The sequence below is a fragment of the Rhinolophus hipposideros genome (genome assembly GCF_964194185.1).
Source record: "Rhinolophus hipposideros genome assembly, chromosome: 17".
NCBI classification, from domain to species: Eukaryota; Metazoa; Chordata; class Mammalia; order Chiroptera; family Rhinolophidae; genus Rhinolophus; species Rhinolophus hipposideros.
The window spans coordinates 56,814,714-56,841,726 of record NC_138063.1 but is presented as its reverse complement, the minus strand read 5'-3'; the positions used below and the strand labels follow the sequence as shown (position 1 = coordinate 56,841,726).

General features: G+C 44.5%; 1 protein-coding gene across 3 annotated transcripts in view; it reads right to left on the bottom strand.

The window, feature by feature from the left end:
• The window catches only part of PLXNA1 (plexin A1), a 394,709-nt gene that overhangs the window by 327,890 nt on the left and 39,806 nt on the right, over positions 1-27,013 (bottom strand). For 2 of the 3 annotated variants that reach the window (XM_081078527.1, XM_081078528.1), the window contains exons 3-4: positions 26,019-26,088; positions 23,994-24,138 (exon numbers count right to left, since the gene is read on the bottom strand). The exons of the other annotated variant lie outside the window; for it this stretch is intronic. In XM_081078527.1, the coding sequence (XP_080934653.1) occupies positions 23,994-24,138; positions 26,019-26,088 (215 nt within the window). The remainder of the gene's footprint in view (positions 1-23,993; positions 24,139-26,018; positions 26,089-27,013) is intronic. 3 annotated transcript variants of the gene reach the window in all.

Here is a 27,013-nt window from a genome sequence, read left to right as displayed (position 1 = left end):
TGAGTTTGAGAAGTGAGATTATGATTTTACCACTATGATTTCAAGACACTATGATGAAGGAAAAGAAAGATCCAGGCTGCAACTAAAGAAACTGTTGGAAAGAGGCACCAGTTTCAGACAGGGAGAAGCTGAGCATGGGGAGTGGGAAGGAAAGAGTGCAAGCTCCAAGAGCACAGGAGGGGCTATATCCAAGCCACCAGTAGATAAGGCACCTTTTAAGAAGATGAGGAAGCAGGATGGGCAAGGCAAGGGCATAGAAAGCTGAGTTGAAGCTAAACAAGTGAATGTAGAGAGGGCACGGAATGGATACAGTAGGGAATGCCACAGGAACTGGCTGGAAAGGTGACAAGAGGGGTAAGCCAGCAGCAGGGAGGAAGGCAGACCCGTGACCTCCCGGTGTGTAACTTCCTCCTGTGGCCCTCAGGAGCGCAGGCCCAGGTGCAGAGAAAGCAGATCATGGGGTTTACCCACGGTTAAAATCTGGCAAAGTGGGCGTGGAGGAAGAACACAGGAAGAAGGGTGACAGCTGTAAACAGCTGTCAGTACAGTTCCTGCAAGGCAAGGGGGTACCTGGGGACAGGAGACACAAAGGGGTTGAAGATAACAATCAGGAAGAAAGCCAAGAATGGATTCAGGGGAAGTGAGGAAGGATTCTGATTTAAGATGTACCAACAGAACAACAGTCGTACTAGAAGGAAGACTAAGAAACATGAGCCAGAACTTGATGGCAAGGAACAGTTTTCAGTTTTAGGCCTCACTAAGAAAATATTTAATGATTTTTGTTGAGGATCTACCACAGTGCAGACATTTTCCTAGATGCTAAAACATTCTCATTTAGACCCATACGAAGCCTATGGCCTGCGTGCATTATTACCTCCACTTTACAGCTGAGCAAACAGAAGGTGCACGAAGACATCACACGATGTACGCAGCAGAGAGCGGCAAACACAAGTCTTTCTTACAGCACCTACAGGACCACTCTTAGCCACATCGAGACCCAGACCTTCTGACTCATTCTTCTCCTGAGTTTTAAACCCCAGTCAGAAAAATGGAGGCATCGCTAGCAGCTCCTGAGAAGGAATAGGAGGTGAGATGAAGAGGAAAAAAGGATATGGCTCCAAAGCTTAGAGTGTCTCAGAAGAGAAGCCAGTGGTCCCAGCAGCGCTATACAGTCATAAAGGGACTTCCCTTTGAGTTCGGACCAGGATGAGAAACTCGGGGCCAGACAACCAAGACTGAGGTAAAGGTGCTCCTGGTCCCTCTGGGCCACCTTGTTATCCCACAGCCACACCCCCACCAAGGCCAGCCAGGTCCGCTTGTCAGTCCCAGAAGAGCACTGCTCAAGCAATAGTGGATTAAATAAGAAACCCTGAGGCGGCAAAGCCCACCCCTCTGGAGCGAAGATTACAGAAGCACTGCAGAGAATCAAGAAAAGGAAAAGAGAAAAAAAAACGGCGAAGAAAGGAAACCTGCCACATATCCAGTTTCCTAGAGTTAACAGTCTTACTCATTTCTCATCAAAATCCTCTTCGGAAGAGGTTAAGCACACAATAGGCTATCTAAAGCAACAGCCCTGCGGCTACTTGAAATTCCACACGTGTGCCCTGGCGATGTATTTCTATTAATGTCCAGTGTGTGTCAGCATGAAGATAAGGTGCCAACACGTGTACAACCAGTCAACTAGAGAATGGGCCCCATGTTCGACATTGTCTGACACTCAGGAGACCCAAGAACAAAGGCTCTTCAGCTGAGCCTACCCTGTGCACACTCGCACACCTACTGCAGTGGCCAGCAAGGGTGAAGGTGCAGAGAGGAGTGGGGGCCACGGCAGGGCAGAGCACTGGGGCTGGGGGTAAAACTAAGAGCTACACACGAAGAGAAAAAATCAATGGGGGCTGTGTGTTAGGGAAGGGTGCGAGAGAGGGCAGAGTCCGCACAAATAACAGGAGAATGGGTGATTGCCCTGAAGCTGGGCAACAGTAAAGTGAGGGTGGGGGGTGAGTAGGGGTGGGGCAAGGAGCTCCAGGAAGACGCCTTCCCAATGCAGCTAGTCCCAGTGGCATCAGAGCTCTGCTCTCTGTGATGCAGGTCCCACAAAGGCCTTGCACACACAGCTGCTATGCTGGGTACACCCTTTAGCCTCTCCCCATCCCCACCCCAGTCCCAGCAAAGAGCAGAGAATCAGAATTCCTTGAGTCCAGAGAAATCCTGCTGGACTCGGCAAGGCAAGGAGAGAGGAGTTGCTGCCAAGAGAGGGAGTGCCCTGACTCCACTAAGAATGAGTGTGAGAGGGCTCTCCCCTCAGCCTCACAAGAGCCCAGGGCTCACGAAAACAATATGGGCCCCGAGGAGACACAGACCAGGACGGCACAGGCACTAGATAAGTGGCACTCCTCTCCCAGATCAAAGAAACCTTGGGAGTCAGAAGAGAATGCCCAGGGGGATTTGGAAGGTCTGCTTCAGGATAAAGGAATACAAGGTAGAGAAAGATGTGTGCACGTGCTGCTGATAATGCCGCAGGCTCAGGTGGAGGAGGGCTGGGACTAAGCACCAGTAACTGTCACCACGCCTCCCCTCTGTGTCATGTCCCTTCTCCACCATGGTGAAAAACCAGTCCCCTCTTCTACCCTTTGGACACAGATTAGTCACCTATTTAGCTTCTCTTCCCCTATATTGGGAGAGTTGGCATAACGCAAAGGATAGACTGGCTGCCTTCCATCTGCTGGATGCTCCGCTTACATCAAGTCATTGAGGCATCCTAACAATTCGGTGTTTGCCACTTGACACGTGAGGAAACTGAGGTTCGCATAGGTTAAGTAATGTGCCCAGGGTCACAGAGACAGTACTTGGTGAATCTGAGCCTAGGTCTAACAGGTCCCAACGCAGGGCTCCTTCTATGCTGCCATGCTACAGAAGTGCTGCTTGTCATCTGACCAACATCCAGCGCCTTCTCGTTAATAACATAACCTTGATTATTTGGGGGAACGGTCAAGTGCTCAGCTAAAATTACTCATTATTTCAGCCAGAAGCAGCGGTGACACAGTTCTGCTAATTAGAGTCCCTGCGGAATGCGTCCTTCCACATAAAACAACAAAACTTCACTAGGAAACGGCTTTAGGGCCTTCCTTCTTCCGGACTAGAAAACTGACAGTGACGCCTGGAGGCATAGGAGCCGCCCTGCAGCCCTGAGGAGAGCCACACTGAGGATGGCAGGTCAGAAGGAGAACAACAGTGAATCCCTCTGATTCACTGAGCTACAACACCCACCTGGGCTATCTGTCCGGGAACTCTTGTTCATGAGATTAATAACCCCAACTGTATCATCCACGGCCACCTGGGCTGCCGTCACAGCCCACACTGCTCCCGATTGCCACACACGTTGCTCTATCTGAGAGCATTCATCTTGGTGCCCAGACATGGAAGATGAGGACCTGGCTCAGCCACTGAGCAGACACAGAAGTAAAAGGAAAAAAACTGAGACTCTTCTATCCCACTATTGGGGCTTGCCAGCCAAATAACCCCTTTTCAATTCTTTATAGTGCCAGCAGCCAACAATGTCATCTACCCAAGAGGACAAACACAGTCTGATTAACTGACAAATTTAAAACATTTTTTCACAAAAAGGAAAAGGCAGAATAGAAGTTCCCCTAGGAGTATGTGAATAAACCACATACTGACACAAATAGACTGAAAATAAACCATGATGCCATGTCCCCAGCCCTGCTAACATCCTAGAGACACACCTGGAAGTTGGAGGGCACTGGCCCAATTTCACTCAAGCAGGACAGAAAAGGAAAATGTACTGCTGCTCAGATCATTCAGGGCTCCCGGATCAGCCCGACTTGATCCACAGGTCTGGAGAGAGTGGCAGGGGTGGTGGGCAACGCCATCCCGAACAAGAGGAATGGAATGGGGACTGAGCAGACACAAAGAGCAGGTGCTGCCTTGGATGGTCTGCATTCTCTCAAGAGGCCAGACTGCCAGCACACACCACCTGCTTCCAGCTATGAGGGATGGCCCCAGTTCTGATGTCAGCTTTCCCTACAATGTTAGGCTTCCTTACAACTGTACAAGACCTGTTTAAAACACAAAATCCCCAAACTCCCAGCCAGGTCCTGGGCTCCTTACAAGGAACAAAGCAGTAGGTCAGTAAGGTGCCACCTGCTACTTCGATGCCTCTGTCAGCTGGCTCAGGTCACCCCTGTCTGCTAGTGGGTTTTTGCAGCTCAGATCCCTTGGGACCCATCAGGCACACAGAGGCCAAGGAGCCTGCCCGAGGTCAGCAATTGAGTCCCTCAAGAGGCTTAAGAGAAAAGCTTCTCTCACAGTTCTCTCCAAATTCCAGCCCCAGCTGTCAGCCTCTTTAGCTCATCCCTGGTGCTAACAGACATTTTCGTAGACATGAGATCTGCTAATTAGAAGCAATGACACCAGGACTGGAACCGCAATCAGCCATTTGTCTAACAAAGTTAGCAGCTAATGAGAATTTCCAGCTTCTGTCAGCACACAGCAGAGGTCACCTGAAACTAGCATCAGAGCCCAGGAAGGGAAAATAAAAGGCATAGGCAGATCTGTGAGGCAGCGAAGGGGAGGAGGCAGCGAAGGGGAGGAGGCTGCACAAATCCTAATCAACGCAGGCTGTGACACCCACTTGGAATTCTAGCCTAACTAAAAGAGTACTAAATGCACATCTTGCACTACCCCAAAGTGTTGGGCTCTCCCTTCCCACCTCAGGGCCATTCCAGAACAGCCAGATCCTGAGATCCCTGCATTTTAATCTGAGAAGTCCACAGATCAATAGCTTTCTTTAAAGAGTACACAAGCTTTCCACTTCCTACAAGGATTCAAACAGCTGGAGAGCGATGTTCACCTTCTCTTTGCTCCACTGGCACCACCCTGGTAACCCTTCCAGAAGCACCCTGGGCCCCTCCCAACCCCATCCCACCACTCAGCCCCATACCCTAGTCCTCCTCACTGTCAGGGTGACCACCATCTTCCTGGTGGTGCATAAAACATATACATAAAACAGCTCAGGGAAAAGCAGGAATATTCCACCCCAAGAAAACCATCACAATGCACCTAATGAGGTGCACAGAAAACAAGAACTTAACAAGATTTTCAGGGGCAATGTGGGAGTGCACCCCTCAGGTGTGTTGGGTCTGCCTGGGAGCACGTCCCTGTGACCAAAGAAGCAACTAGACCACAGCAGTCCTCCCATGCTTGGACCGGCACTGAATCCTACATACCTTGAGGTTTCTTTGTTTCTGCTACATCCCTCCAGCGTTACAGGGGCTGCTGCTACAAGGAACTGAACGTCTGGGCTCCCACATAGGCCAGGTTATTGCTACAAGTCTGATGAGTGCCACTTGGCATCCCCCATGTCCCACGGCCATCAACACCTGCGCTCAGGTCCCTAATATGCTGAACCCAATCCACGGGGACCCCTCTCAGGTGTGGTACTAGCAGACAGCTGATTCTCTTCCCTAGCTATCCTCAGCAAAGAAAAGAACTCCTGACTTCCTTTGAGGCTGAGAAGTCGCACAAGGGCATCCAGGTGGTCAGCGAGCCGTGTCAGGGACAGGGCCACTGGTCACCTGGTGACCGTTTCAAACAGCACAGTCCCTCCCCTTGAGGACCACAGGGAGTCACAGAATCAGTGAGAACACTCCACATCGCTCAACAGTGCGGAGAGCAATGAGGCCCTCTGGGGTCATTGGCTCCCACTGGCAGCCCAGGAGCCAGCTCTGAGCCTGCTGGACCAGCATCACATGGGGGCTGTTAAAAACACAGATTCCAGGGTCACAGTGACAAAGAATCTAATCCAGTTGTTTCCAGCATGAAATCCAATTGTGTGTATTTTTACCAAATTTTCAAGTGATCCTGATGCACCGCAGGTTAAGCTGAGCAGAAACAAAGAACAAAACGAAGCAGGTAAGTCAGCAGCAGCAAAGCTACCACAGGACCCTCATCCTACACCCGTACCACACATTTGGAAAGGCCCAGGCATCTGTTCGTAAGGAAAGTGTTTCTGTGAGACCCTGCCTCTATTTCCAGACAACTGGTCAAAGCCTATATGGCTGATTTGCTCTAAGAATCAGTTCACATCGACTCTGTGTCCCAGATCCACAAGTGGAGGTGGAGAGAAGAATAAATTACATTCCCAATAATGTGAAACCCTGTCTACCCCCACATTCCAGAGAAGGAAACAACGCAGTAGAGCGAAGGGACCCCAGTGACAGGCGTATGGATGCAGCACTGTGTACCTGCCTCATCTCCCAGAGCAATGTGGCCACTTCCTCAAGCACCTGGGTGCCAGCACTTAGCTTACCTGCTGCCCTGGTCCATCCTCACAAGTACCCACAATGCGGCCATCACAATCTCGTCCTCACACACTAGGCCATCCTAAACTTAGTGTCAGACTCTTAGCCCATGACTGGATGCCACGTCTGGTTTTTACGCCCTCTCTACACCCCCAGTTTGTATAAAATCTATGAGAAATAAAACCAAAGTTCTTTTTTTGGTGTGTAAACTAAAAATGCAGTTGAACCAGTTTTCATGCAAGGCTACCTGTAGTTTTATTTTCTTCAAAAACTGTCACATCATATACCTACAAGGCCAGATTATTTTGACTTTGACTTAATAAAGAAAGTAGGAACCCAGGTGGCCTCACAGTGCCCCTGCCAACTAATTATTCTACCTCTCTAAAATCACAAAACGCACACAACCTTGCTCTTTGAGCAAATGTGGCTGCAAATGGAGCATGGAGATGGTCAGCTGTGTGGTACATCCCTTTATACTTGGCTCTAGAAAACCCCACCTGTCCTGTGGAAGGACTGACCCTATGTATCAGTAGCCATATGGGCTTGGACATTCAGAAAGAGAGTGAGATCAGTCATATTATTTTGCCCTTTTCATTTTCTTTGGGGTGTAAAGGGTGCTTCAAAGTGATGGTGATAAAAGGGAAGAGTGAAATAAATTTGGTATTGGTTAGAGAATCTTATTCCTTAACTATATTATTTAAAAGGCTTGGGTGTGGGACAGAACTGAATAAGTACCCTCCATGCACACCCCCAAGGCACAGGTACACAGGGCCTGCTGACACCTGAGAAGCATGCAGGAGATGGAGAAAGCCCCATGATACTCAAGTCCCTACCCCAAGCACCACACAGCAGCTGCCTACAGCTGGAGGAGGTGCAAGGAAGCACCCGTAGATAGGTAAATCTGTCCTCCCAAAGTCTGATGGGAAAGCAGGAAACCACAGATAAACCATGCAGTGCTCAAATCCTAAACCTGCTAAACAGAAGGTTTTGGTCCCACCTTCACAGGATCTGAAGCCAAAGCAACAACAACGCTCACACCTTGCTCGACTACAAGGATGAGACTAGATTGACTCATCCTCCCATATTAATGGCCTGTCAAAAGAAGAAGAGTGAATTGTCACCCCAATAAAATTTGATTTTTTTTTAAAAGAAGAGTGGCCATTTTGAGACATAAACACTATTTACCTCAGTCTTACTATTCTTCTGCATATGATTTCCAGTGTCAATCAAAAATTATAAGGCTCATAAAGCTACGAGAAAATTATTAGGGTTTCTGGGGCAGGAATTCCTGCCCCTTCTCGGGAATTTTTTTCACTTTTCCTTTCCCGAATCCCGAGAAAAGTTGGTCGGGAAATAGGGGGAAATCAACGCCTTGAACCCAGGTAGTTGGTAGTACTGGCCGTCACTTTGTGGAAACAATTCATCGTGGAGAACAGAAAAGTTTGTATCTTGGGATTCAGGAACGGGAAAGCGAAAAAAATTCCAGAGAACCGGCGGGGAGAAACCCTACCTATTATCAAGAGAGGAAATAGCTTATTGAACCAAACCCAGAGATGACCCAGATGTTAAAATTATCAGATAGAGATTTTACAATAACTATGATAAATGTTTTTAGAGGATCCACAGGAAAAGTTGGACAATCTGTATAAATTTCAGCAGAAAAATGGAAACTATAAAAAATGCTAAATGTGAAAAGAATTGCGAGTTAAAGTGGAAGTTAATGACTCTTTCCAAAGAGTCCACTGGGATATCTCCAGAAAAAAAACCAACTTCATTTTACAAATCAGAAGACTGAGTCTGTCAGATACCTCCACACCATGAAACTTCTCACAGGAATGCTAACCAATGAGGAACTGGGACCACTGTCAGTGCCCCTGCCCCACAGCTCCGTGAAACATCTGGTTCCTCAGAGACTTAAAAAATTTAAATCTCCAGAGCTGCACTGTCTAGTCAGGGGTCAGCAAACCAGCCCACCAGTCGGGTCCAGCCTACAGCCTCTTTTGGTATGGCCTCTGAGATAAGAATGGTTTTTATATTTGTACATTTTTTAGAGCTTACAAACAATAACAACAGAGATCACATGTGGCCTGCAAAACCTAAAATATTTACAGAGAAAGTTTGTCAACTCCAGATCTAATCTAGAAAAAAAAACAGCAAGACTTAAGGAAACAAAGAAAGGAGCTATGGATTTCACGCTCTCGTTTTTTTTGTTGTGGTTTTTTTCCAGAACATGCTTTTTACCAGCCTTCTAAATGCAGCCCTCTCCATGGGAATTTAGCTTCTCTATTTGTATCTCAAACTGGAGGAGTCATAAAGACAAGGCCACCAGAATCCCCAGGCCACTAACATTCTGAAACAAACATCTATGCCATACTGCCCCAATTATCAGGCCTTCTCGGCTGCATGTCCAGTACAGTACTGACCCCAGGCCTGAGTCACCAAAGTCCCACTCTCTGCCTTGTTCCATACAAATTAAACCCAAAGTCTCTAAGTCTCTGACTAGGAGTAGCATAAACTTCTTTCTAGTTGACTCCAAGATATCATTACACTGAAAGGCTTTTCTTTTGTTTTGCTTTGTTTTATTGTTTGAAAAGGTTAGATCTGTGAGTTGCTGAGCATTCTAGGCAAGGCTAAAATGGGTACTTGCTTCCACTAGTTTGCAATGGGGCACTGCAATGAGGCCTCAAAGAGCTGATAAAGGACTCTGTCCAAAGTCTCTGAAGCAGGAGACACCACCCCACACCCTGACCCACTTCAGATCTGCCATTCCATACCCATCTGCTATGCATCTATAATTTGCTGAACAGAGAAGACCAAAGTGATCTCACCTAGAGAGAGGGCACAGTTCCTATCCTCGAGAAGCTTATAATCCAAGGAACAAGATTCACAAAGATGCAGGAGGGGAGAATTAGGAAAAAAGGCTATAGCTGTAGTGAAACCAAAACAAATCTTCCATCTCACTCATGATTTCAGAAAATTGCAATTCAAAAACTCTTGAATCTGACATGTTCTTAAAATTCTGATTATAGAGTTCAAATAACTAAGACGGCAGCTTCTTAGAGCATCTGGGTAATGAGAAGAATGCAACGATAGATCAAAATTCCCCTGCAAACTGGAAAGTGGGTCAGGACAGTCACTCTTCCGGAGCACGTCCTTAGGTAAGACAGGCACATCCAGAGAGGCACTCAGTTACTGTCCTCTAGGAGTTGGTTCCAATATTTTCATTTGCCTCTTAGGACTTTTTCCAGTGTGTGACATTCAGTAGAGGCTGTCTCTTCATAAGTGTCTCTTTTGAGGATGAAGGATACGTTCCCCTGAAGATCCCTGTCAGTCTTTCAGAACTTTGTTCCATGCCCAGGCCTAAACTGACCTTTCCTGACGGCCCCTCCCACCACTCCCCTAGATTCCAACCAAATGGCTTGTCCTCTCCCAACCACTGGCCTATGCTCCTGCAGTATCCTTCATCTGTAACATCCTTTCTCACTCTTCCTCACTCGGTAAACTTCTCTTCAGTCTTCAAAATCTAGCTCACATGTAACCTCCTCTTAGAAGACTTTCCCACCACATCAGAAAGAGACCATTGTTGCCACCTCCTTCTTCCTTTAGTCCTTCCTGTCCCTTTGATATGATACTATAATACTGTATGGTCACTTTTGAGAACATTTAACTCTCCTAATAAACCGATTTTCACAAGGACGGGGCTTTATCTATTTATTTCCATTCATCAAGAAACTAACCCAGGGGAGTGATGTCATAGGAATGGCGGCAGCGGGGGGCACTTTCTGAGTTCTCCTCCGCATCTTATTACAAACAGGACATATAACCCATCAAAGAACTGTTTGCTAATCATGCAGAACAGCTAAGAGGCTCGAGGAAGATTACTTGAAGGTGTGCAAATTGGGCGAGTAGGGGAAGGAGGAAGGGAGCGGAGCGGAAACGCGGATCCCGCGATGGCGCAACGTCAGTGGCTACAGTGACAGCAGCGGGGTCGGTAACGCGGATGGCTCCACAGACGCAAGGGACCCCAGGGTGGAACAGAGAACACAAAAGCCAGGAGGTGGGCTCTTTCCCTGTGTCCCACAGCTGATCGCTCCCGCCGGGGCCGGCAGCTTGGTAGGCTCTAGGGCAGACAAATAACACAAACTCCATACCTGGGTCCCTGACCCCCTCTTTCAATCCTACCCCTGCCCTTCCAGAGACTTAAACTGGCCCCTGCCCTGAGGAGTAGTGTCAGATTACAGAGGGGCCTTAGTGCTCAGGCTCTGGGAAGACTGGCAGGCACTCTGACACAGGGAAGAGGCTGGGAACAGTGTGATTTTGGCTGGGCTAGGAGAGAAGAGACTCCTCCATACCGAGCCTCCACCTTTTCTGGCCTATGGGAAGAGTGTGACGCGGCTGGGCTGGGAGTGAGAAGACCCCTCCATCCCCAGCCCCCACCCTTTCTGGCCTGCCTAGGGCGAGGCAAGTGCAACTGCGGAGGCACTCCCAGAGACCAGCAGTAAGCCACAGACGCCGCTCCCGGGTTTCAGCAGCTTAGAAATCTCCCGCCAGCCCCCCCCCCCCACACACACACACACAACAGAAGAAGTGCCCTAAGACTCAGGAGTGCTGCACACAGGGCTGGTGGTGTTACTCTCAGTGTGCATATGTGCAGGCAAGGGCAGAAACTGCACTGACTTTGTAAAAACTATCATTCAGACCCCTCAGTTCCACGCATCTAAATCTGCAGTCCCAAAGTCACTCTGGGCACCAGGTGACCGTCTCTGCCTGCGTAATACACAGGGGACTATTTGGTATAGCAGAAGACAACCTGGAGATTACTTGGTGGGCTTAAGCCAAGACCGGCGCTGCTTATTGTTTTCCTTTGTTTTGTTTTGTTTTGTTTTGTCTTTATATCTTTGATATCTTTGCCTGTGTTGAATCGGGGTTATCGGATGTTTTTACATGTGAATGTTTTTGATTTTTTCTTTGTTGTTGTTGTTGTTATTGTTGTTGTTGTGCTTGGTGATTCGCTTTGTTCTCAAATTGCCCTATGAGGGCCCAACTTAAGAGGCACAAGATTCAACATATCCAGAGGCCAACTCCAGACCAAACCAGAGTACTACCATGTTTGACCTACAAGTCACACACCCAGAGGGAATTCTCTGAAGGCACAAGAGCCCATTAGGCCAAACCACATTTAAGTGGTCAATCCTCACGCAGCAGAACACCTTGCGGTGGGCAGAGCCAAGTCTCACAACTAGTCAGCCTAGGAGTTAGCCCCACCTACTCACAAGTGAAAAGCAATTACAGGTCTTCTTTAACAGGACAATATACACAACACAAGAATCACCTTTGGAGCACACGCAGAGCAGAAGAAGGAATTAGTACAATACAAACACAAAGGACACATACTACATAAGATAACCCAGCAAGAACTAAGAACTCTAGGGGATCTACCTAATATATCAAAGCAAACACAGAGAGTCAGCGAGAATGGGGAAACAAAGAAACATGTCCCAAATAAAAGAACAGAAGAAACCTCCACAACTGGAACCAAATGAAGCAGAGGTAACCAACCTATCAGAGACAGAGTTCAGAACACTGATGATAAGAATGTCTAAGGAGCTTAGAGATGACATAAAGAAGGATGTAGAAATCATAACGAACAACCAGTTAGAACTAAAGAACACAATTACAGAAATTAAGACATTATTGAAGGAATTACCAGCAGGTTAGATGAAGCAGAGGATAGAATCAGTGACTCATAAGACAAGTTAGCAAAGATCACCCAAACAGAACAACAGAAAGAAAAAAGAATAAAAAACAATGAGGATGGTTTAAGAGACCTCTGGGATAACACCAAGTGCAACAACATGTGCATCATAGGAATAACAGAGGTTGAAGAGAGGAAGCAAGGGATTGAGAACATATTTGAAGTAATAATGTCTGAAAACTTCCCTAACCTGATGAAGGAAACCAACATACAAGCTCAGGAAGTGCAGAGAGTTCCAACCAGGATAAACCCAAACAGGTCCAAACCAAGGCACATTATAGTTAAAATGGCAAAGCTTAAAGACAAAGAGAGAATCCTAAAAGCAGCAAGAGAAAGACAGAGGGTTAAATACAAGGGAACTCCCATAAGACTATCAAATGACTTTTCTGTAGAAACATTGAAGGCCAGGAGTGAGTGGCAGGAGATACTCAAAGTGATGGAAAACAAAGGCCTACAACCTAGATTGCTTTTTCCAGCAAGGCTATCATTTAAAGTTGATGGAGAGATAAAGAGCTTCCAGAAAAGAATAAGCTAAAGGAATTTATTACCACCATGCGAGCATTGAGAGAAATACTAAAAGGACTTCTGTAAATAGAAGAAAGATGAAAACAATCTAACTACAAATTTTAAAATGGCAATAACTATCTACCTATCAATAATCACTTTAATGTAAATGGATTAAATGCTCCATTCAAGACATAGGGTGGTTAGTGAATAAGAAAGCAAGACCCTTGCATATGGTGTATACAAGAGACTCACCTCATATCAAAAGACACACATAGGCTGAAAGTGAAGGGTTGGAGTAAGATATTTCATGCAAATGGAAATGAGAAAAAAGCTGGAGTTGCAATACTTATATCTGACAAAATAGACTTTAAAATGAAGAACATATTAAAAGATAAAGATGGGCATTATATAATAATAAAGGGATCGATCTGACAAAAGAACATAACCCTAGTAAACATCAATGCACCCAACATAGGAGCACCTAAATATATAAAACAGGTACTAACTGACATAAAGACAGAGATCCACAGTAACACTATCATAGTAGAGGACTTCAACACACCTCTGATAACAAGGGACAGGTCTTCCAGACAGAAACTCAATATGGAAACAACAGCCTTAAATGATACATTGGACCCCTTGGATTTAATCGATATTTTCAGAGCATTTCACCGCAATGCTGCAAAATACATGTTTTTCTCAAAAGCACATGGAACATTTTCCAAGATAGGCCATATGTTAGGCCACAAAACAAGTCTTGATAAATTTAAGAAAATTGAAATCATACCAATTGTCTTCTCTGACCACAGTGCTATTAAATTAGAAATAAACTACAGGAAAAACCTGGAAGACATACCAATTCATGGAAGCTGAATAACTTACTACTAAATAATGAATGGGTCAAGCAGGAGATCAAGGAAGAAATCAAAAGACATTTTGAGACAAACGAAAATGAAAACACGACGACCCCAAATCTATGGGATGCCGCGAAAGCAGTCCTAAGAGGGAAATTCATAGCATTGCAGACCTACCTAAAGAAACAAGAAATATCACTAATCTGCAGTTTATCTTCACACTTACGGGATCTGGAAAAAGAACAGCAAAATAAGCCCAAAGGGAGTACAAGGAAGGAGATAATAAAGATTTGAGCGGAAATAAATGAAATAGAAACCAGAAAAACAATACAAAAGATCAATGAATCCAAGAGTTGGTTCTTAGAGAAGATAAACAAAACTGACAAACCTTTAGTAAGACTCATTTAAAAAAAGAGAGAGAGGACCCAAATTAATAAAATCAAAAATGAAAGAGGAGAAGTGACAACAGACACCGCAGAAATACAAAAAATTTTAATAAATTACTATGAGCAACTATATGCCAACAAATTTGACAATCTGGAAGAAATGGACAAGTTTCTAGAGGCGTACAACCTTCCAAGGCTAACTCAAGAAGAAACAGAAAACCTGAATAGACTGATTACCATCAGGGAAACTGAATCAGTAATCAACAATCTCCCAACAAACAAAAGCCCTGGACCAGATGGCTTAACAGGTGAATTTTACAAAACGTTCAAAAAGAATTATCACCTATTCTCCTCAAGCTCTTCCAAAAAATCCAGAGGAGGGAAGACTCCCTAAGAGTTTTTACGAAGCCACTATCACCCTGATCCCAAAATCAGACAAAGACACCACAAAAAAAAAAAACTATAGGCCGATATCTCTAATGAACATAGATGCAAAAATCCTCAACAAAATATTAGCGAACAGAATTCAGCAATACATTAAAAAGATCATACACCATGATCAAGTGGGATTCATCCCTGGTATGCAGCGGTGGTCAACATCCACAAATCAATTAATGTGATACATCACATTAACAAAATGAAAAATAAAAATTACATGATCATATCAATAGATGCAGAAAAAGCATTTGATAAAATCCAGCAGCCTTTAATGATAAAAACCCTTAAGAAAATGGGAATAGAGGGATCATATCTCAACATAATAAAGGCCATATATGACAAACCCTCAGGTAACATCATACTCAATGAGGAAAAGCTAAAATCATTCCCCCTAAGATCAGGAACAAGGCAAGGTTGCCCACTATCTCCACTTCTATTCAACATAGTACTGGAAGTTCTAGCCACAGCAATCAGACAAGAAAAAGAAATAAAAGGCATCCGAATAGGTAAAGAGGAAGTAAAATTATCATTATATGCAGATGATATGATACTATATAGAGAGAACCTTAAAGACTCCACCAAGAAACTATTAGAGCTGATAGATGAATTTAGTAAAGTAGCAGGAAACAAAATTAATATTCAGAAATCAGTTGCATTTGTATATACCAATAATAAAACTTCAGAAGAAGAAATTAAAAAAACAATCCCATTTACAATTGCTCCAAAGACTATAAAATACCTGGGAATAAATTTAACCAAAGTAGTAAAAGATCTGTACTCAGAGAATTATAAAACACTGAAGAAAGAATTGAAAGAGATATAAAAAGATGGAAACACATATCATGTTCATGGATAGGAAGAATTAATATAGTTAAAATGTCCAAACTGCCTAAGGCAATATACATATTCAATGCAATTCCTATCAAACTATCAATGACGTTTTTCACAGAAATAGAACATATAATCCTAAAATTTATATGGGATCATAAAAGACCCCGGATAGCCTCAGCAATCTTGAGAAATAAGAACAAAGTGGGAGGTATAACAATACCTGAGTTCAAATTATACTACAAGGCTACAGTAACGAGAACAGCATGGTACTGGCATAAAAACAGACACATAGATCAATGGAACAGAATAGAGAGTCCAGAAATAAATCCATGCCTATATGACCATTTAATCTACGACAATGGAAGCAAGAATGTATCATGGGGTAAAGACAGTCTATTCAATAAATGGTGCTGGGAAACCTGGACAGACACATGCAAAAAAATGAAGCTGGACCACCCCCTTACACTCCATCCCGCCCATCTAACATCCCTCAGTTTTTCCTCTTTGTCTCCAAAAATGTTTCTGATTACTTCATTCATTTATTCTCTTCTTTAGATTCCGCATATAAGTGAGATCATATGGTACTTGTCTTTCTCTGTCTGACTTATTTCACTTAACATAATGCTCTCTAGGTCCATCCATGTTGTTGCAAATGGTAAGATTTCTTTCTTCTTTATGGCTGCGTAATACTCCATTGTATAAATGTACCACAGTTTCTTAATCCAGTCATCTACCGATGGGCATTTTGGTTGTTTCCATGTCTTGGCTATTGTGTATAGTGCTGCAATAAACATAGAAGTGCATAAAGATTTTTGAATTGGAGTTTTGGATTAAAAAGAAAAGAAACTAACCCAGTGTCTAACATATAACAGGGACAAAGAATATTCGTTTATACATGTACATATATATATATATATATATATATATATATATACACATATAGATATTAAAATATGTATTTATATTTATATAATATATAATAATAATAGTAATAATAATAATAATAAAAGAATGGCTCACCAAAAAAGAAATCAAAGTTTTTATTTTCTATCAGGTATAATGCCATCTCATATACCTAATAACATATGTCAGAAATCCATCAGGCAAGGTCATAAATCTCATTCTCCCTTATTGTAAAGCTACTGCCAGGCCTTTATTACTTCATCCATTGGATTTTTAAAGCTCTGCCCATCAGAAGACTCAGCCCAAGAAACCACTCTGTTCTTTCTTATTTCTCTCTAGAATGTTTGATTTGAACTCCAAACTTCCTCCCCTAATTCAGAGGGAAGCACACCTCACGTAGGCTCCATCGGCACTATAATTAGTGCCTCGCCCTAATTATAACTGGGGCTCTATCAGTCAGCAAGTGGCAGGATCCATGCAGAAACATACTCAAAAACAGTTCATCGCTGCTGCACTAGATGGGAAATTATAACACTTCTGTCATCAGGAGTAGGTTATAAAAATCGTTACCTTTCGTTGTCATTAGTCTTATGAACTTTTCCCAATAATGAGCTGAATCACTCCCACATGCAGAAAAGGATTAGAAAATCAATATTGTAAAAGTCAGAGGCAGACACAGGGCAGAAATGCACATTAAATGTCAAACTGCACTTAGCACACTGGAAAGGAAATCCTCCAGACAAAACTACAGGTTCAAGGGTACAGGGCTTGAGGACACCAGTCAGAGGAGACACCAAGGACAACTGGACAGCCAGCTCATTGAGCCAGCAACTATGCCAGGTCTGCCTCAGGGCACAATGTGGCCCCTTCGCTAGGAGGATGTACTGTGAATCTTTGCATCTGAAAGACACGATGAGGAGAGAAAATTTTCCACACTTCTGTTCAAGTTCTTCTCTCCATCTTTCTCCTCTTATTTAAATCCTCCAAAGTACAGTTTTACAATTATCTCCACTAAAAGTACATGCCAACCACACCAATCCCAGTGGAAGTGATGGCTATGGCATTGCTCAGCTTCTACTGGTGTTCCCTGAAAATAAGACCTAGCCAGACAATCAGCTCTAATGTGTCTTTTGGAGTAAAAATTAATATAAGACCCGGTCTTATAGTAAAATAAGTCTTATATACTATACAATACTATACTATACCATAATACCAGGTCTTATATAAAATAATATAAGACCCGGTCTTATATTAATTTTTGTTCCAAAAGACACATTAGAGCTGATTGTCCGGCTAGGTCTTATTTTCAGGGAAACATGGTAGGTGAGTGCCTCATGTCCCCATTGACTTACAGAACAGGGCCTGGGACTAGCTTCCCTTCTCTTCTGTGTACACTGAGAACTGCATGTGATTGTAAGCCTTCAAAACCAGACTTATATGGCTCTCTGCATCCGCTACAGCACGAAGCAACAGAAACCAACTCCAGCTCACTGAAACAAAGCAAAGTTGATGTCAGGTTACCAGCAGATGATCCAATCCTCCAAAAGGCAGGAACACCGGACAAAAACTAATGTCAGCCTCACTGGTTGACACTTGCAGTCAGCCATGCAACGAACAACCCCACACTGGTTTCCCTACTCACACAAAACTGAAAGTCCCCAGAGAGAGGGTCTGACTGGCTGCCTCTGGGCACCTGTGCCTAGATCCTGCCTGTACCATGGCAGGAGGAGAGAAGAGATCTAGCTTCCATAAAGGAAGTTGGGCATTAGAATTGCAATCCCGGCAAGATGACACCACAACAAGAAACAGGTAAGTTCCCAAAAGGAAGCAGGGGTACCAACTACATAAAGAAATGGATGCTAAAAAGTCCAAAAATGGGAACTGCCATAAAAGCAGTTACTAAACACCTTCAAAATGAAGGAAGTCACTTGTTTCACTATTCCCTAGGAACTCTGGTTCACAAGGGCATTCATTATCAATCCAGGGATTTGGGGGGCAGGGAGAAATCAAGTAAGGCTCTACGGCCTGTATTCTAAAGTTACCCTTCATTTAAAGAAACCTACATACCTGTACTGAAGGTCATTTAACTCCCTTCCCACTTATAAAGCTTCTCTTCCAGGGACAGTCCTGAGAAGGCAGGGCCTGACCCTCTCTTGGCAGGTGGAGACGGGAAGCTGTGAATTCCTTTTCACTGTAATCTATACATTCCAGGTGAAAATAAAGAGATACCGTGCCTGGAAGCTGAACTTTTCCATGCTAGATGAATGTGTCACAGGTGGCCAATTTTATTTCCTCATGCTATATTTGTAAGGGTGAAATTCAAGGAATCAATAACGCGGTTAAGGGCAGCCAGATGGCTCAGTTGTTTAAAGCGCGAGCTCTGAACAACAGGCTTGCCGGTTCGATTCCCACATGGGCCAGTGAGCTAGGCCCTCCACAACTAGACTGAAGACAACTAAACTGAAGACAACTAGATTGAAGACAACGAGCTGCTGAGCTTCCAGAGAGCCTGCCGGATGGCTCAGTCGGTTAGAACGCGAACTCTCAACAGTAAGGCTTCCAGTTCAATTCCCGTATGGGATGGAGGCTATGTCCCCTGCAACTAAAGGTTGAAAACGGCGACTGACTTGGAGCTGAGCTGCGCCCTCCACAAGTAGATTGAAGGACAACGACTTGGAGCCAATGGGTCCTGAAGAAACACACTGTTCCTCAATTAAAAAAAAAAAAAAAAAAACACAGCTAAACTTAGCTAGTTTGCAGTTTAACTCACTGCATAGCTTGCTATCTAGCCACCTGTGTTAGTCTAGCCATCTGTGTTAGGCTTAGTTTGCAGTTTGATCCATCCTGATATTCATCTGTTTTCTCTGTTTCTCCCCTCACTCACTGATTCACTGAAGAACTCGGTTTGTTCCCTTTCTCAAGTAAACCCATACCTCATTAATTAACAACTTCCTAACCTGGAAAAGAGCAATTTCTTAATCCTCAGGCGCCCGGACACTGGAATCCAATTTACAACTTCTTGCGGTTTTTGCTGGTGACACATTAAAGTCTCAGGCCGCTGGGGCCGAGGCCGGAGTCCGGACATAACATCATCTTCAACCAGACCAAATCCCAGAATGGATGTCAGTCCTTAAATCTCCCCCTTTCCTATATAAGAGAAAACTAACCTGAAGTTAGGTGCAGCTGTCCACTCTCAGACTCTGGACCCCGCCCCAGCTACCCCCCACTTCACCTCCTGCCAGTGTTTCTCTCCTTACAACCCGAGGCAGCCATCATCTTTGGACACTGCCATTTTCTCTCTTCCTAACTTTAATAAAAAGGTGAATGCTTTCACCTTTTGTGAATGACCAGAGGTTTATTCCGTGCCACAACAATATTAATTAGCCCTTCATCTCCAGGACCAGGGTCCTTTTGACTTGGTTGTCCAGCTGCCTGCAGAGGGGTGATGAAAACCTGCCTGTACCTCAGAGACTAACTACAAGGCCCTCAAAAACCATGTTCCCACCCCAGTTTCTCTCTGCATCAACTGATTCTTCACCAGGATGCCACACGGTTCTAAAACCACAAGTCAAATCACGTCATTTCCACCTTTATGAACTTCTGGAAATCCTCTGTGGTTTCAGAGTTGCTGTGGGCTACATTGTGTATTAACTCCTCAAGGTGTCAAGGCCTTTTCTACTCTCCCTTCACACCTTGCTCACTTCTTCTCTCACTGTGTCCCATCACCTCCCTGACACCTGCCTGTCTCAGCCCAGCTATCCCTCAGACTTGGGGCTCCATATCGCTCAAGAATAAGGTTACAGACAAAAAAGAGGGCTCATACGAAAGTCAAAAAGCTCAGGGGAGGCCAGCATGGCAGGCCTTATAAACTCAGAGACCAAAAGTAACCACATAGGATGGTCTGAACATAAAAATTCCTAAAGCGGGTCATGGCCAGTAGTCATGTGATAGGCCTGCAACTTCCCTGACAAAGGTCTATCTTTACCTTAAGTGAGCCTGTCTATTGTTTTTTTGCATCTAGGATAACATACCTTTGAAACGTCAACAAAAAAATATCCAGCCTAAAAGAATGCTTTTAAGAGTTTATTTGAGCCAAACTGACAACAATTGTCAGGAATCAGTCTCAACGGATTGAGAAAATGCTCCAGAAAATGGCCGTTTTCAACTTATTCCATACATTAGAATCAAAGGAGGAAGGTTACATGAAATCCATTGGTTGTAGGTTAAGTGGGGGGGCGGGGGGGGGGGAGAAAGCAAAGCAGGGAAATTTCTGGGATTGGATAAAAAGCAAACTGGAGAGACACACACTTTTTTACATTGGTGGGTACAGGAGAGTTAATAGCATTTTATAGCACATAGAGATGGTATTTGGGGAACAAGATAACAATGAGGGATTTTGTAGTTTCCTGCTCTGGTGTGGTGGGTTGTGCCCCCTGCGGGGTCCAGAAAAAGGGATTACTCTGACTTTCCAAGGGTATGTTATCTTAGATGCAAAAAGACAACAGACAGCCTCACTTAAGGCAAAGATTGACTTTGGTCAAGGAAGCTACAGGCCAAGGATGTGACTTCCCGCCATGGCCCACCTTAGTTAGGAATTTTTATGTTCACACCATCCTATGTGGTTATTTTCAGTCTCCTGAGCTTGTCAGGTTTACCATGTGGCCCCTTTTCCGTCCACAGAAATGTAAGAGTAATCTTCTTTTCCGGAGCCCTCAGGTCTCACCCATGCACCAGAGCACAAGACCACAGAACCCCTCACTATTATCTTGTTGCCAGAATACCACCTCTATGTGCTGTAAATGTTAACTATCCTGTATCCACCAATGAAAAGAAGTGTGTGTCTCTCCGTTTTACTTTTTATCCAATCCCAGAGATGTCCCCACTTTGCTTTCTCCCACCCCCTTAATCTATCACCAGGATTTCATGTAAACTTCCTCCTTTGATTCTAATGCATAAAATAAACTGCAAAACTGACATTCTCCAAACCATTGTTTTTCAATCCATTTCGATTTTGCCTCCCAGCATTTGTCATTAGTTTGGGTCAAATAAACTTTTAAGACGTTCTTAGGCTGATATTCTTTCGTTGAGAAGGTCAAATGCTCTCTCCTCCAGCAGCTGACACCAGTGCCCTTGCATTCCCAAGCACATTGTCTTTATTTCCATCTCACACTTAATATAACCAATTTGGGCTTTTTCCAAGTTTTTGGTGTAAGTCTGTCTTCCCCACTAGACATGGGGAATTTTTAAATTTCCCAAGAACAAGGATCCTATATTGTTCGTTATTTCCCAGAGGGCCTATTTCAATCAGCATTTCTTATGTGCTTACTGCATGCTTTGAACATCTATGCAGAGGCCTTTCCCTCCTGAGAAGATACAGTCCTGAGTGGTGATCTCATATTGTATCTAATTTCCTTCTATGGAGCACAGTGCACCCAAGCCACCCACCTAAAGCAGGACAAGGCTGCTCCTGGTCGCAAAGCCCATGGCCCCTGAAGCAGAGGTTATTATATGCTGCTATGGCCATTCCTTCCCCCACCCTACCCCCTTCTTGCCAGAATATCACAATTTATAAGAAGTAAAAGTTTGGTCTTCTTCCACTATTCCTGGCTCAGAGCTCCTAAAACCCTTGGAATTTCCTAAGTGATGAGCCTGATAAAGGTATCTTTTGTTATGTTAACTAGATAACTTTTGGAAAGCACCCAAGGATGGGGGCTGGTGGCTAGTGAAGCCAACTATGTGATTAGAGAGTTGAAGCTTTTAGTCCCACATCCCCACTACCACCTCCAAGGAGGGGAGGCTGGGCTGGAGGTTAAGTTCAATCATCATTGGCCAATGATTTAATCAATCATGCCTATGTAATGAAGCCCCACAAAACCCCAAAAGGAGCGGGTTTGGGGAGCTTCTGGGTTGATGTACACGTGGAGATTTAGGGTGACATGTTTGGAGAGAGCATGGAAACTCTGCGCCCTTTCCCCATATCCTGCCCTACGCATCTCCTCCATCTATCTGGCTGTTCCTGATTTACATCCTTTAAAATAACCAGTAATCTAGTAACATGTTTCTAATTTGCTCTAATCAGCAAATTAGTCAAACCTAAGGATGTGGTCATGGGAATTTCTGATTTATAGTCAGTCAGTTAGAAGCACTAGATTTCAATTGGCATCTGAGGCAAGAAGAAGGTTTTGTGGGACTAAGCCCTTAACCTGTGGAGTCTGATGCTATCTCCAGGTAGAAAGTGTGGCACAAAAAGGGACCACGTACTAAACCAGACAAGCTCGGGAGAGGCCAGCATGACAGGCCCTACAAACTCAGAGTGGTCTGAACATAAAAATTCCTAATTAAAAGCGGGTCATGGCCCGTAGTCACATCCTGGGCCTGTAGCTTCCTTGACAAAGGTCAATCTTTACCTTAAGTGAGACTGTCTACTGTCTTTTTACATCTAAGATAACCCTTAGAGTGTCAGAGTAATCCCATTTTCTGGACCCCTCAGGGCACAACCTACCAAACCAGAGTGAGACCACAGAACCCCTCACTGTTATCTTGCTCCCAGAATACCACCTCTATGTGTTGTAAATGTTAACTATCTTGTACCCACCAGAGTAAAAGAAGTGTATATCTTTCCATTTTACTTTTTATCCAATCCCAGCGATTTCCCCACTTTGCTTTCCCACCCCCTTAATCTACCACCAATGGATTTCATGTAACCCTCCTTGCATCTCCTCCTTTGATTCCAGTGTATAAAATAAGCTGCAAAACTGCCACACTCCAGAGCATTTTCTTAATTCATTGAGATTTTGCTTCCCAGCAATTGTCGTCAGTTTGGCTCAAATAAACTCATTAAACTTCTCTACAAGTTTGGATGTTTCTTACGTCACTAACAGTGTCAGAACTGAGTTGAATTATAGGATATCCAGCTACTATTGAAGAATTCCTTGGATGTGTACGGGGAAACCCCCATACACTGGAATTGGGAGAATTATTAATTACTGTCAGTCCTAATTCTGTCTGGATGCCGACCCCCACACACACACCTCTCAAATGGGACTAGAAAAGAGCCCCAGCTCCAGTCAGTGATCCCATCTCTGTTCCCTCTACCAACCCTGACTTAGCCATGGGCACATGGTGCAATTTAAGCCAATGTGATTTAACAGGACTTCTGCTGGAGGCTTCCGGGAAAGTTCTCCTTGCTGACAGAACAAACACAGCCTCTCTCCTTTTGCTGAGAGTTGTCCTGTCTGCACAAGACCTGGAGGGCGGTATCAGCCACCACTTAGCTGTGGGGACAACTGGTCTGAGGATGCACTGGCATGCTGAGGACTGCGGAGTGGAAGGAGAAGAACTGGCGTCCATGAAGACACCAGGGAGCTGCTGAATTAGTCAAGCCTGGGGCACTTCTAGAGTTCTGGTGTTGTTAGATACAGCCTGCGGCACGTCATGACCTGGCGTGGCGCACAATCACTGCAGCTGCTTATTCCCTCCTCTGGTCCCTTGGACGGCACTGTGTGCAAACATCCTAATCCTGCACCAGCGCTCACAGATGCTGGAGGACCGGCTCACGGCAGCAACTAGGGAGCCAGGGTGTACACCAAGCTGCCTGACTCTACAAATGATGCTCTCCATCTCATTGACTGCACGGCTCCAAGCCCCAGTCCTCTCCTTTCACATCCTCCTGGCACACATACCACAGCAGCACTTACAACTGTCAAGTTTCAGAGCAGGACCAGGCCGTCAAATGATCCAGCCCTCGTGGGATAGACCTGAGGTCCCCAGTGAATGAAAACACAAGCCAGAAACAGCGAAGCATAGCAGTGTCAGGTCCAGGGTTAGAAGAACCCAAGTTCTGGGTCCCTAGAAAGACACCCTTTCTACAGAGGTTATTTGGAGGACATTGGGTGGGCAGGCAGAGACCGGGCTTCAGAAAGATCAGGTCCCAGGCCTGACCTCTGCTTCCCTGTGCCGTGAGAGCACCAAAGGCCAGCTCAGGAAGATCTGCACTCACCAGCAGGGCTGACTTCCGCTTCTCCTGGTCAATGTTGCCCTCCCCCGGATGCAGGGATGCACTCAGATGCTTCATGGCTGCCTCTCTTTCCCTCATCACGGCCTGGAACAGATCATCCCGGACTGTAGTCTTTTCCTGCTTATACCTGTGCCAGGAAAGGGATAGGAGAAGCAGGTGCAGATGGAATGATTGGCAGAAGGTAGCCAAGGAGAAGTTTGTGCACTCACTTCAGCTGGCCAGGGAACTGGGATCTGTAGGCCAATGGATTTCTGAGGCTGGCCAGAGAGAATACTGTGAAAGCCCACACTTCATCCAACCCCTAGGTCAGGCAACAGTGACAATCCCCCAGGCAAAAAGATACAGTGACACTTTCTCAGCCATGACAATACACATTAGGAACAGAAGGAGAGCTGACCACCAGGTGAGGAAACACGCAGCCATAGCCAAATGAGAGATTCTGGGAGCTGGGTTTCAACCGTGCACTAGCCATTCCTTCACAATGGGTGAGTGAGCGGGAAGTAGGACCTGAAGGTTTTAGATAACACCAGCCCTTTGTTCTGAATATGTAACTCTTCATTCTAAGTGTGTTAACTTTTGATCTATTTCTGGGCTTTCTGCACAATAAAATAACCCTAAGAAAAAAAAGTTATTAGTACTAAGATACTCTTAGCAGTATTATTTATAATAGGGCTAAAAAAACTGCAAATGACTGAAATGTACAACAATCAAGGTCAAGTTAAAGAAAATCTGGTATAATCACACAATGATACATATTATATCATAATTAGAAAATATATTCATTATATAATTTGTCTATAGGTTGAATCTAAAATTGAGAACCAATAAATAATACTTTTAGCAATAAACATGTTTATAAAGCAGGTATAACAAATGAAAAATAATTATAATATTAAGTGAAAACAGCAAAATATAAATTATATGACTTTGAAAAAATAATCCTAAACTAGGGCAAAGAGATATTTGAAAGAAACTCCAAAATACTAAGAGTGGTTTTCATGAAATGATGCTTTTTTTTTTCACTTCATATATTTTCTAAGTCTTTCATTAGTATGTATTACTTGAACATTTTTCAACGGTTTAAAAGTACCAAAGAAAGGGTTCAAGTTTGTTATTCTTGGAGAGGCCGCTTAGGATTAAGGAGGTTAGATTTTTAGAATGTGGGACTTAATTCATGACTATGGAAAAAGATCCGCATGGCTGACCTACTAGAAGGAGCAAACCAACGGTGGCTAACACAGCACCCCTAAATAAACTCACTGGGTCCTTTGTCACAGAGGCCAGTATTCTCAAGGGTTTGAAGAAGCTGGTCAATAACAACTACTGTTAGCATTCACTGAGAACTCTGTGTGCCAGGCACTGTGCATGCTTTATATGCATTAACATGTTTAAGCACGACGATATTCCGATGAAAGAGGTATTCGAGTTAGGCCCTTCTCAGAGGCCTAGGGAGCCACAGTGATTGTCCAGGGACACTTTACCAGTAAGTGGCAGAATGAGGATGCTAACCTGTACTCCTGGGTGGCATCTGTGCCTTAAGCACTGCTCTACAAGTAGCAGGGCAGGAGAAACAAGTCCCATTTTGGTGGTGTGGCTGGCTCTCTGGTGCTGTGGCCTGTGCTGACGGGAAGTCACCAACATCCTGGAGCCAGTCCATCTCGCCTACTAGTTAGAATTGTGAAGACTCCTTTTTCCTTCATATCGCTAAAAGAATGCCTACATGCACACACAGGCACAGAAGATTCAGACACTCAACTATTTAGTCCTGGTTTTTTTCAAGTGAATTTTTAAGAACATGAGCAATAAACTCCCGCACACCCCTTTTGGTGTTTCTTCATCTTTTAACTGAGACCAGTGCCACCTATACCATAAGGTTGACAGGCAATCTAAATAAGAAAAAATGTGTGAGACAAATTCTCGGGCCTTCAGGCCGGGGAAAGGTACCCACTAAGGAAAGAGCGTTCAGCTGGAGTGCAGAGCCAGGGGTGAGTGGGCACTCTTGCTCACCTCTTGAGATCCTCCTCCACCCCTGAGGGCTGCCGGCTACCACCATATTCTGACCTGGGCAGTTTAGAGTCTGCAAAGGGATGAAAAGAAAAGTCCTGTCAGCAGCACCCCAGGATAAGCGAAGGCATCTAGGAAAGGGGCTCAGAAGTGCACCCCCAGGGATGGACAAAGAACACATCCTTAATCTAGCCAGTCTGAGGAGGGATAGCCTGAAGGCCTTCCACTCCCTTATTCTGCACCCACCAGGACCACTTACTGCCTGCGGCTGGCAGCAGACAGAGCCATTTGAGTGCAGTGTTCCAAATCCGTCCCTACTCACCCTACAATTACTTGAAATTTAGGTCATCTCCTAAACACAGGCCAGGAAGAACTGAGGGACCACTGCTCTGCTTCATGCTGAAAGACAGCCTCTGGGGTCTGGGTTTCAGCATAGGGGAGGCAAGGGGAGAGGAGGTGCCTTAAATCTTGTTTCCCTCAGTACCGCATTCTATAGATTTATAATCCTGAATGGGGAAAATACCTCATGTCAATGATATTTTATAGATCATTTAACCTGTATCACCTCTAATATTATTGCATCCTTTACATGGTTATAGTAGGTCTACCTTTTGATGGTCATGAACTTTCTGGGCAAATCCAATTCACTGTACTCTCTCCACCACTTGGTTCTGTTCTCCTCCTTCCCCCAGCCTTTATCCTTCCCAAACTTTCAGCCAAAGTTCAACACTTTTCTCTGGCCTTGGCCAAATATTGTACACCTCCATCACAGGTTTCTAAAGAGGCAGCGACTAAGACGCACAAAGTATTATAGAAGAACCAAGCTTTGTGAAAGAATATATGAGGATTTGCCATTTCTCTCCCAAGGCCTTTTTAAAGCATGCTGAATTCCAGAGGCTGAAACACTCAACCTTTCAGGGAGTCATTTCCAAAAGTAATTATCCTATGATTCGCACTCCCAGATGCCCTCTCACAGAGAGAAGAGCATGGCGATGCCC